The sequence below is a fragment of the Anarrhichthys ocellatus genome, unplaced genomic scaffold, assembly GCF_004355925.1.
Source record: "Anarrhichthys ocellatus isolate YVR2014 unplaced genomic scaffold, GSC_Weel_1.0 scaffold2, whole genome shotgun sequence".
Taxonomy (NCBI): Eukaryota; Metazoa; Chordata; class Actinopteri; order Perciformes; family Anarhichadidae; genus Anarrhichthys; species Anarrhichthys ocellatus.
In genome coordinates this window covers 15,102,106-15,114,047 of record NW_022280032.1, presented here as the reverse complement: position 1 = coordinate 15,114,047, position 11,942 = coordinate 15,102,106, and the positions used below count along the sequence as shown (strand labels likewise).

At 40.9% G+C, this 11,942-nt stretch overlaps 1 protein-coding gene across 3 annotated transcripts in view; it reads right to left on the bottom strand.

The window, feature by feature from the left end:
- Window positions 1-505: 505 nt before the first annotated feature.
- ldlrad3 (low density lipoprotein receptor class A domain containing 3) overlaps window positions 506-11,942 on the bottom strand; it is a 69,149-nt gene continuing 57,712 nt past the window's right edge. For 2 of the 3 annotated variants that reach the window (XM_031857169.1, XM_031857178.1), the window contains exons 5-6: window positions 4,019-4,421; window positions 507-3,452 (exon numbers count right to left, since the gene is read on the bottom strand). In XM_031857169.1, the coding sequence (XP_031713029.1) occupies window positions 3,248-3,452; window positions 4,019-4,421 (608 nt within the window). In that variant the 3' untranslated portion in view covers window positions 507-3,247. Of the gene's footprint in view, window positions 3,453-4,018; window positions 4,422-11,942 lie in introns of all 3 variants that reach the window. The other variant, XM_031857188.1, reaches the window with a different exon arrangement.

Below are 11,942 nucleotides of genomic sequence, written 5' to 3'. Positions count from 1 at the left end.
TGAAAGTGGCATTTTTATGATTTTTGATGTTATATTACAGTTTGTTATTTTTATGGACATTTTATGTCATAAGATACTATGACTTGTTTTATGTCATTTCCGTGGCATATTATACTATGACATTTTTGTTGAATAATTTTGTGGCATACTATATTAGTTTTTTTTTTACCTTTTGTGACAATTTTATGATTTGTATTTACTATATGCTATGATATTTTATGTCATTGTTTTGGCATACTATACTATGACTTTTTAAAAATAACTTTTTTATGTCATACTATTTATTTTATTTTTTCTGGCACACTATTCTTTACATTTTACATTTCTATACGATGATATTGTAATATTGATGTCTTTTATGGCATACTATGTTAAGACATCATTTGTTTTGACATGTTTTATGTCACACTATACTATGAGATGTTTTTCCATCACGTTTTACTACATACTATATTATGTAATTGTATGTCATACTGTACTTACTGAAACTATAATCAAAGTATCAAGGTAATATCTTGCTTTACTGGTGTTTCCTTCCAATGAGTTCCTCCAGCTTCCTCCGCTTGTCTTGGATCTCATGTCGGAGAGACATAGACGGATGAGCTGCTTCTGATGAGCCTCGCTGTGTTTCTTCAGCTGCTCCGCCAGAATTTTCTGGAGGACAGAGCCTCAATAAAAAAACATCACCACGTGATCCAGACTTTTTGTTCGAAATAAAAGCAGCTGTGGAGGCAATCAGATTTGTCAGACATCGCTTGTTGGCACTACAACCCAACAGGTGAAGAAAGTGGAGAGGTGAGGGAATTAAAATGACGCAATAATGTACAAAGAGGCCCTGGTCCAGTGACAAATTGGTTGGACGATGTCATATATGTCATTAGAGTACTATTATTACTATTTTTTGGCATCTCGCTGCAGTGTACACTTTACCCTGCTCTACCACTGTCGTAGCTTTCCAACGAGAGCTACAACGCGACTGTGTTTATTTCAGAAGCTTTGTAATCCATCATGAACAACAGTACTTTTTTATTTATTTTGAATCTTTGTCTTCTGTGATTGGTTATCCATTTATTGAATCTGTGTTTTGAATATGTATTTTATACTACTTCATGCTTGTACTCCTCAGAGGGAAATACACATCACTCACTACATTTACCTGACAATTATAACTAATACTTTTGCAGAATAAGATTATAAAATAAAATGCATTGTTGAAGTTCAGACAAGTGGTACTTTAATGTTGGCTTGTAACCACATTGTTTCATTCAGAAAAAACATTCCAAGGCCCAGAGTTACTATATTTTAGAAGAGTATTTTTACTTTGTGGAATGGTACTTTTTCTTTAGTAAGAGATCTGAATGCTTGCATCTTCTCCACCCACATTGTCGACTCAGATAGCATTCCTGCTACTAAATCTTCATTATTTGGGGATCTGTGATATAAGGGTTGCCTGTCTGGGGCGCAGACTGGCAGTAAAGCTTCAGATTTTGCAATATTCATATTAAATTGTTGGGAAAATGTAATACTAGCTACACACAAGAACCGAGTCAGAATTTTATATTACTTTCAATATACAGAATATCGGGGATAAAAAGATCATGATGGGCAAAAGTCAACCCCATGAGATCAAATCAGAAAAAAAGGGAATTTGATCTTCAACATTCCTTAAAAAAAACCAAGACATAAACAACAGAACAGACAGACTGGCATACATTTTGTCCTGAGAAATGGCTTCCAGTAATACAGCAAATAACATGAATTCTGCTTTTACTCAATGCACCGTTGTACATTTTAATATAATAAAGGTACAGACAGTTGTGACACATAATCAATCCTTTGAAGGGCAATATCCTTGGGCTAAAGTTAACAATGATTATCTTTGGTTTTATTGTTTTTCTTGTGCCTGCATTATTACTTCTGGCTCTGGAGTAAAAGAAAGATCCAAAGCACAGCTACAATACACACGTCTCACTTTAAACTCCACCTCCTATTTACAGTGTTGAACACTTTGAAATGAATGAAAAAAAAAGGTTAAAAGACAATATCAAATGTATAAACACAGATCCTTCAGATGTGGATTTGATAGTCATTGTGTACCGAGGATGACACAGAGTTATATACATTAACAAATCTCAAGCAAAATGTGAACAATCTGATCAAAGAGATGATATTCTCAAATGAATATTTGTGCCCAAAAACTAATCACATACAAAGTGACTATGGGGCCAAACTGGCCCACAATAAGGCATCAACAAAATAAACAACATTTCTTTTTTTGTGTCTCCATAAAAACACAATTGGTCTTCAAACAGAAATGTGATAGTTAGTAGAAAAGAGCCGGGACTCTCTGCTCAGAGGAATGATGTATGCAACTCACTTGGTAAGGATATATGCTGACCCAGTGAGTTTAATTTCTACTCCACTACAACAAGACATACAGTATTGTTGAAAATATTTTCTAAAAAAGAAACTCCACTGCTCATCTAGAAATATTTCTTACATTTTTCTAAAAAATAACTTTGTGGAAACACTTCAATGATTTGGGTTTAGTTTGAAGTACCACTAAAGAAGTTACAAAATGTAATACATTTTTTATTATAACTGGAGCCACATTATCACTGTCATTGTCACTGTTCACATCAACACCGGAGAAACAGATTTAAATTGTTGAGTACCTATTATTGAGCTGCTCTTGTTCAAACAACTGCATGTGTTCTTTTAAACTATGAAAAACAATGACACAGCACCTCTGTATTGTCTTCATTTGGACCGACTCTCTAAAGTGAATCAACTTCAGTAAGAATAAGGCTTCAACATGTCATTGCCAAATGATCTAAGTACAGCAAATCATCAAATCTAGCCGTACTCCTCAACAGTATAGACTTTAGAATTTAGATATTTAATATTGAACACAAGAAAAATCTCTTATAAACCCCACTACAGAAAGCACTGTAGATGTGAAGTATCCCATGGATGTGTAACTGATTTGGATGTAGTGCAACCATGGACTCAGCAGGGGGAGCCAACATACTAGATCAGTCTAGCAGGACGAGCTCGTCTCGGTCCAGTGCTTCAGTAAGCCGATGTGTGGGCAGCAAGTTAAGGACACTTTGTAGTGTACAGTTTCTTAATCCTTGTTGATTCCTCAGCAGGTCTCTGCTGTGGGCTGTCCTGGTCTGGTGGCCCTGCAGCCTGGTCCTTCAGTCCTGCAGTCTCTGATTTCTGACTAGTTATATCAAGAGAGAGGCTACAGCTGGTCCGACTCCTCTCTGGAGCTCAGACTCGGCTGCGTGCCCGAGGCTACAGTTCTGGTTGTGGAGGGACCAGTGGGAGGTGCTCTGGGGTAGCTCAAACGGTCTTGAGGGCCCTCGTATTGAGGCAACTCGCCCTCTGATGGAAGCTCCCCATCTGAGAGGTATGGAGGAGGAGGGAGATCAAACCAGGGAGGCCGACTAGGGGAGAAAAACAGAAGAAACAGAGGGGAAACATGTGATTTCAAAGGACTGTACAATACATATTTTTGACTGGGACCAGCATCCAGCCAAAGGTCTGGATGTACACGGCTTCAGTCATACTGTGCTGATAATCAGAATATCCTTCTCTACATCACTTCACAACATTTCTGTGTATATTTGAGTAATTTATATTTTTAAATAGCAACAATCCTCTATATAATCATTTATTTTATATAATTAAATAAATAATATATACTAGTAAATGAGTAACCAGATGAGTAAGGGGTTACTTGATTGAGAGCCACATAAAAGCAACACTGAGACAGATGCTGACAGATGTTTCAGATAGCATCCTTTACAACTGATTTAGTCTGTGTAAAGTAAAATTGACTTACTTACTAGTAAATCAAATTAGTTTTATTATGTTGAATTAAAATGATACACTAAATTAGATAAGACTTAGCTAGAGAGACAACGTTTAATGCCACTACTTCTGCTTTCATGCTATTTTAGCTTTAGCTTATAAACTTCCATACAGCTGTTAGAATCATCACTGCTTTCACCTGACATCCAGGACAGCTTGTGAGTATGATGGAGGTGAGTCCATGGAGAGTCCAGAGGGATAAAGGGTCCCAGACAGCAGCTGCAGTGTTTGAGGAGTGGAGCTATACTGGCCCCCTGCGGTAGGCGAGCCGGGGGAAAGACCAGGACCTCCGGGATGGACGTGGCCCCGGTCCAAAATGACCAGACGGGACAGCAGCAGGGGCTGGTGGTGGTGGTGGTGGTGCGAGCTTCCTCTTACGCCTCTGGGCAGCAGGACGCTCCGCTTCCTCTGGTGATGGAGTACCAGGGCCAGCAACGCCACCACCAGGACAAAGATAACTGCGCTGCCAATGACGGCATAGGTGATGCTGGGGTAGTAGCGCAGACGATAGTCCAGTGTCACAAAGTCCTGCCCCGGAGCTTCTGTGGGGGAGAGGGAAGGGGCATGAAGAGCAAATTGAGGATGCATGATGTAGCAGGTTGGGGGAAGAGGGAGGATGAGTGGTGGCAGGAGAGACAAAGAGAGGAATGGAGGAAATAAGGATGAAGAATAGGTAGTTGAGGATACAGGAGGGTGAGTGGTGGAGTTGAAGAGCCCGGGGAATGGAGAAGGGAGTGAGGAAGACCGGCATGAATATAAAGCAGTGAATTCAGGTTCATTCTAAAATGTGTTCAGTGTGATTCAATAGAGGCGGCCTCTCTTGGAGATGAGAGTGCTACATAATAAGCATAACAGCAGTCAGACTCTCAAGAGAACAAAAAGCGCAGCGTGTTCTGTGCAGAGGCGAGTTTTGAGCCCACAGTTCACAAGCAGGGACCTCACTCTCTATCTTAAAAAGAAAGAGAAAGAAAAGAGAGGCTGAATAATTCTTTGTGGGGGCAAAACAGCTTACAGCTATTTTGGATGAAACACGACATGAGTTGCTCAGCATTGAAGATGAGAGAAGGCACCGGGGGACGTCACACATTACCATGTCTGTCGCGGGGAAACGGGGAGTCTGAGGGCTACCTAGGAATCCAGGGAACTTTACGTTCGCAATGAGAGAGAGAGAGAGCCGTGGCCAGTGGCAAGAAACGCAGAGCAGTCAACTCTCTGCCTGAAATGAGGAAAGGGAGTACTACAATGCCAGAGAGCACTGCAGCTTATTATTATTTCAGATGGGATGAGGGAATAGCACTTAAACCTTTCCGCTGACTGATATTACAGAGTGAGAATTTAAATCAGCCACTCGGGGTGAGGCTCTTTTAAATGGCGTTTCTGCTGCTTACCGGCAGACAGTACTGTTGAACCAAGGAGAGAGGTAGGGAGAGTGGAAGGAATCCTATTTATTACGGAGCAGCAGGAAGGCTGTGCTAATGAGGAATTTACAGTTGCTGTTTCAGTTCAAATTACACTTTTGCCTTTGGGAGCCTGTAAACATCAAACATCCATGTGCCTCCTAAAAAGTTCAAACCGCCCTTTGGAGTACTTTTTTATGCTCTGTGTTCGAGGTGTCTGTGTTGCAGCTTAACAGAATGTGTGCATTAACGCCTAATATACACTGACTCACATCTCTGTTCATTAGCCATCATGCAGTCCGTTGAGGATATTGCCGAGAAAGCTTGCCAGGAAATGACCATTGCGAGATATCTCAAGGTTGAAATCAATAGTCCGAAAATGCTTCCATCTGTAAGGATTACATCCCCTGAAACTGCAAAGAAGGCAAGTCCATTTGGAGCCTTTTGAAGTACTCCTGGCTTATATAGACTTACAGGCGCTTGGGGGGATATTGCGTTTAGCACAAGGTAGAGATTCTCCAAACACGTACAAGCTAGAACTACGGGGAGGATGAAATGAAACGTGCAGACCTCCACAAGAAGTCAACCAATGTGACCCTGTAATGGTTCACAAAGATATACTGACTAAAGGGAACTCCACTCACTGGCTCCAAGTAGATTATGTAATATCTCTTTAAATGTACTGGAGTTCAAATCATGCATTGATAGAGGTCACAATGTGCACTTAAACGAATAGTTTCACATTTTTGGAAATACGCCGTCTTGCTTGGAAACAAATTACCACCCTGTGCAGTATATATTAAGCTAAAGCCAGCAGCCAGATGGCTTAACTTTGCATACAGACTGTAAACAAGACACAAGGAAACAGATAGCGTGGCTTTGTTTGTTCAATCTGTACAGAAATACCTCAAAAGAACAGGTGGAGGTTTCAGCTTCCTCTGGGTTACGTACCAGACTATTTCTTTGCCGGGCGCAGTGACTGTGCCTTTTCAAGAAATAGCCAGGCATATATACGCCCTGTTCACTTTTATCTACATTCGCGCATGGCACCGTTGGCACGAGCCTCCATAGATAGCACGCCAGCTTCGAGCACGCACAAAGGCATTTATGCTCAGCGCAGTGTTCGTAGCAGCAGTCTCCAAAACACCAGAGGGGGTACAAACAAAACAACGAGTGTTCCCGGGAAAACGCCTGAAACCAACCTCCACAATGCTGAGACGCAATTGTGATTACCTGTAAACTCATATCTCATATTCATGGACTACTTTAATTGCCTTTATACAAAGAAGTCAAGTACTAAATGCATTTTAATGAATCAAAGGTTGAATCTCCTGTAAACAGTTGGATTTTCTCTGTTATGTTAATAGTGCTTTAATCAGTGAACTATTTGTGACAGTCATGTCTGAAAAGCTCAGAGCGCCACACAGCGAGCACCTACTTACACACATTCAGAGGTGCACGATCAAGCGCCGCGACCACGCGTGGAGCCGTCGCACTCGACGTACTCGGCCTCACTAGGGCAAGCAGAAACCTAGCTTTGCTGCAATGTGCTCTTTTTATGTCAGGTTTTTGTGACGAAAAAAACCCAAGATATAATGTGGAAGTTGGTAAACTTTATTCAGTTACCATCTGACAGATCAAGGCTAGCTGTTTCCAGTCTTTATGCCAAGTTTATCTCTTTTATCTACAAGATTTGCCCAAATGTCAAACTTCTTCTAAGAACCATTAAGGGTTGGAGAAACTATCAAAGCTCAATATTTGTCAGAGCTGTTTCTGGACAAAGCAGCAAGCCATCATAAGAGGATGAGTTTCTCTAAAACTTTGCATGGTGTTCTTCCAGATACCATGCTGCATGTTTCCTCAGTCTACCTGACCTTGGAGGCCTGAGGGAGTCTTCAGCAGTGTGCGTTTGCGTTTGTGTGCACACAATGCTGTTGAATTCTCAACAACAACCAGCCTGGCGTACTGCCTATTTATGTACCAGTGTGTAGTCAGAGGCCCCATGCCTTAATTAAATCTAATCTAATTCAGATGCTCCACCCGCTCGCTGCCCCAACCAGGCCCCAGCCAATAAAAGAAGCCCCCTCGACCCCTCCCTTGTGATTTACAATTGGCCAGTCGTTCACGCTACCAATTAATTATGAACTGGACTCTCAGCAGAGAAAGGCCAAAACAAAGAAAACTGATTTCCATAATGACTTAGTAAAAAAAAAAAAAAAGCACAAATAAAAAGGGATCACTCCGCTGCCACCCCATGCTGCCTATCAGGTCTCAGTGCAGTCCTCTGAGAGCAGACAAAAGGAAGTCATAATGCTGCAACATTAACAATGGGAGCCAATTCGGAACATTAGCGATAAGTGAAAGGCTGTTTCAAATCACACAGGAGATGAAAGGACAGAGAGAAAAAGAGACTGAAGCAAGCTTCTTTTCTGTTAGAGGACGGAGGTCCTGTGTGTGTCTGCCCCCCCGCTGTGAGTGTGATTGAGCTCCACGTTCTGTGTTTCAGACCACTTTGAGCTGTTAGTTGCAGTTGTGGCTCAAAGAACGGTGTGATCACCACGTTCAAAGATAGGCGAGGGTGGACTCACAACAACAATGATAATTCTGATTCAAAAGAAAGGACTCAGAATCACACACCGGTACCTTATGGACACATGCACACTTCATGTCCTTTGATGGCAGAAATTGAATTTCTCTGAAGTATGGATTCACACATCAAAGTCCTGGATAGATGAGATGTTGTGTTTAAGGTACATCAAATGGAAAAATGGGAAAGCCACAAACTCTCACCTATGGATAAACATTTTTCCCCCCATTCCCTTTTTAAGATGAAAATCAATAACCATTTGACTGACAAATATTAAGTTTAACTTTGCATTTTACTGGCTTTCAAACTTGTACTGTGCTCACACTACATGTACTCCTACTTTGTGCCTCATTCGTTTGATGGAGGAGTCACGATCAAAGTTGAACATCAAAGTTCACTGGCTTTTCTGTCTTGTCTTGTCAAATCTGACAGGAAGGGCTGAGGTAGGCTACATTTCTGCTGTTGACCAATAGCAAAGCTGCCTGGACACTGTTGAAAGTATAGGAGTTAAGTCCAAATCGAAGGAAGTAGGGCTGTCCCCTGTTAGTCAACTAATAAGCTGTTTTGGTCTAAGTCGACTCAGATTTCTTAGGTCGATTAGACATTTTTTAAGCTTTTTTCATACTGAATGACTTATTTCCAGGAAATTTAGGACCACATCTCTAGTACACACAATATTTAAAGTGGTGCTTTTGTGTGGTTCTTTGTGGAGAAACTTAGTTGTACAGACAACCCCCCCCCCGGGATATAATTCAAAATATTCAGCAGACAAATTTGAAAGCATTTAGAGATAAAAAGCCAAGTCAATAATCACGGTCTATGATGAATGTGTATGGTTGATCAGCTTAACAACCTCCAGACATTATAGCCAAATTATGCTGAATTTCACTTCAAAAGATGAAACCGGCCAACTGTGAAAACATCCTTAAATGTAGCATCCTGCTAAATGGGCAATTGGTAAATATCGTCAATCAGCAAAGTTCATTTCTTTCAGTCAAATGTGTCTGTCTGCTAAATCACTTAATTCTGTTTGGTGGCTTACGATGCTTTTCCATAATTTCTATTTGATGCGCATGCTGTTATAGCTGCATGAATTAGCATTTAGTCTGGTGATATCTCTAGTTAATTGTTGTAACAGCAACAATAACATTATTTCACACGATAATGCAGATTTTTCATCTAGCGGTTACGGCATTAATGACAGAATAAATGTCTGTTGTCATGCCAGTTGGTAGTACAATACAGAAGGCCTTTCCTTCACTCTGGCGACTGTCTTTACAGCCGTATGAAGGCAGAGGGTATCCATTCCATCTGCATTCTCCAACTGGAGAGATAATGTCACTGTCGGGATACAATCACGCACGGCAGATCCGCTGGTTATGTTTTCTGCAACCAGCATCAGACCGTTGTGATATAACCACAGAACCCTTCGTGCTTATGTGCACATCAAACGTGCCATTTCCATTAATTATTCTACAGTTTCTTGGCACTTGGCAGGGCGCACTTAACTGCGATCTGGCCGTGCTGCTGGGTTCATGCAAATAAGAGCCAGCAGTGTCCACTTGTGAGCACAGAGCAGCAACTAACCATCAACATGTGGAGAAAAAGAGATAGGAAACAAACACTGTGCAGACAAAGTATACTGACAGCTGCTGATTCTGACAGACAGAATGGGCATCTGACACATCTTGAATTAAACAGCACACAGTAAATGGTAATTAGCCTGTACTTGTCTGTATGTTTACGGTTTTGTTTTATTTTGCCGGTTTTAATGTCCTCGATAATATGGATCATATTGTTCATCCTGCTGTCATATTATTTCAAATCAGTTATTTATATCAAACATTAAAATGTACATAAACTGTGGCGTGCATGTAGCCTATGTAGGCAATTATAGATAGCTATATGTGTTATCAGTGAAAGATTTGTTTTTCACTGCATGTGCATGAATCTCATGGTCAATGTGTGGAGTTGGACGTCCTGTAAATGGTTAAAATAGTTAGCTATGAGCAATGAATAAAAGGTTAATGAAGCTTGACTAATGGTAATGGTTGAAATAGCTAAACGTAATGATAAATGGTTGTGTTAGCTAATAGGTAAACAGTCAAAATGTTTAGCTAAGACTAATAGATAAATGGTTTAACACTCAGCTTCTCTCATCTTTAATCATCAGGGTAAACATGACCCTGTCGGAGCGTTTCTGAGTGGAGCTTCATATAGTAGACGTACTTATGTTCCACATAAATAACCTTACTCTGCAGCTCCCCCGGTGACATTGGCACCTATAACAGTGCTTCTATACTCTATTCATAAACTCATAAAACCTTCCATATGTGGAGACTTGGGGAGGGTGGCAAGGTGCAGTCTCTCAACTCAGCCACGTTAATTACATCACAGTGCCCTCTCCCCACATCTCTCCCCTCCCCCTCACCACTCCTGTGCCGTCGGTTCCCCCCTCTTGCTTCTCCTCTAATGCCTCCCTCTTCCAGCCCCTCAGCTTCCATTGCGCCGTCCTCTCTTCTGCACCCGTTATTCTGCTCTACTCCCTTGTTGTTGATAATTTACTGTCATGGCGATGACACGTGCCCTGCTTTTAGGATGTACAACTATACTAAACTGGGATTATGCACTCAATGGAATGCTTATCAGCAGCAAAAACCTGTCAACTCTCGATTTTCAAATCTTTCTCCACTTTCCCTTTATACTCTCCAGCCTGGTTTCTTCTTCACTGCATTTTCTCTCTCCAATAGTCTCTCACTCTCTTTTTCTTGCATTTCATTACCTCCCGCCTGCATCAGTCTTATTGTCCCTGTACGAGAGGAGAGAGTTATAGGGACATGGAGGGGTCACAGACACAGCACAACAGTGGAGAGGAGTTTAAAGGGGTCAGATGGAGAAACAGATGTAGACATATCCAAAGGGAAGGAGTGGAGAAATGGGTATATAGTGTCTTTTTGAGTTTCGTGCGTACACATCTCCTCTCCTCCACCACAGACTAAGGAAATTGAACTGCACACACGCTGCTCCAAACTAGCTTTAAACCTATTATAAGAGACAGAATCACACAGACCCCCTGCTGTAGCCCTTGAGTACCGGGAACGTATACTTTTTGCCTGGATCCCTTTTAGCGTTGCTCTCTTCTACTGTACATCTCTGTGCTATCCTTTCTAAACCTGCCGAACAAGCCTCATTTTCTTAGATGGTTTCCTTTTTTTCTCCTTTTGTGTGAAAACTAGGACCGGGGTTTTTCAAGGATATACTAACGGATAAATTGGCTTGGCCTTGTGTGTATATATATATATATATATGGGAATGTATTATACATAGCAGTATATAATGGTAATCCCATAAGGTTTTTTTTTAACTCTCAAATATTGATATCGGTGTTGGCCTCTAAAATCCAGTTTCTTTTGGCACCAGTAACTTCACTCTTTGGGGATAATGTTTAAAATGTAAGTAACATCGGATTCTTATATATCACGATACTGTCCACATTTTAAAATCTAACTTATTCTCTCTAAGAACACAACTGTGTGTAATCATCGTACATTTGTTTGTCTGTGTTTTACCATCAGATACTACTGTGGAGCACCACTTCTAAGAATAAAGAGATTCCCATTAAACCGTAACACAGCCCATGAGCAATAAGCTTTCACATCAAAATATGTCTTACTTGAAATGAAATAAAAACAGAAATCCATTCAGAGGTGCTACAGAACAAGATGAGACAGAATATTGGTACACACCCACACATTGTGGGCTTGTATGCAGCTACTGAAGCAAAGTGCCAGTGTGCACAATAGCCTGTTCAGCATGCAGTGATTAAAACCAGCTCTGAAGCACTCCTTTGTCTGTCTTTAATCAAACTTTGCTGCAGATCGACAGCAGACATGTCGTTAGGTTGCTGAGTTACAAGTTTGTTTTTTTTAATAGAGAAAATTGTTCAATCCTGATTGGCTACCTGCCACTGAATATGCTAACTGTCAGAATACGCTCCTCCAAAGATGAATGAGCGGAGTAACATGAAAAGAAATCGGGCTAATAAAAGACTCCACATATCTTAATTGCCACACTTAAAA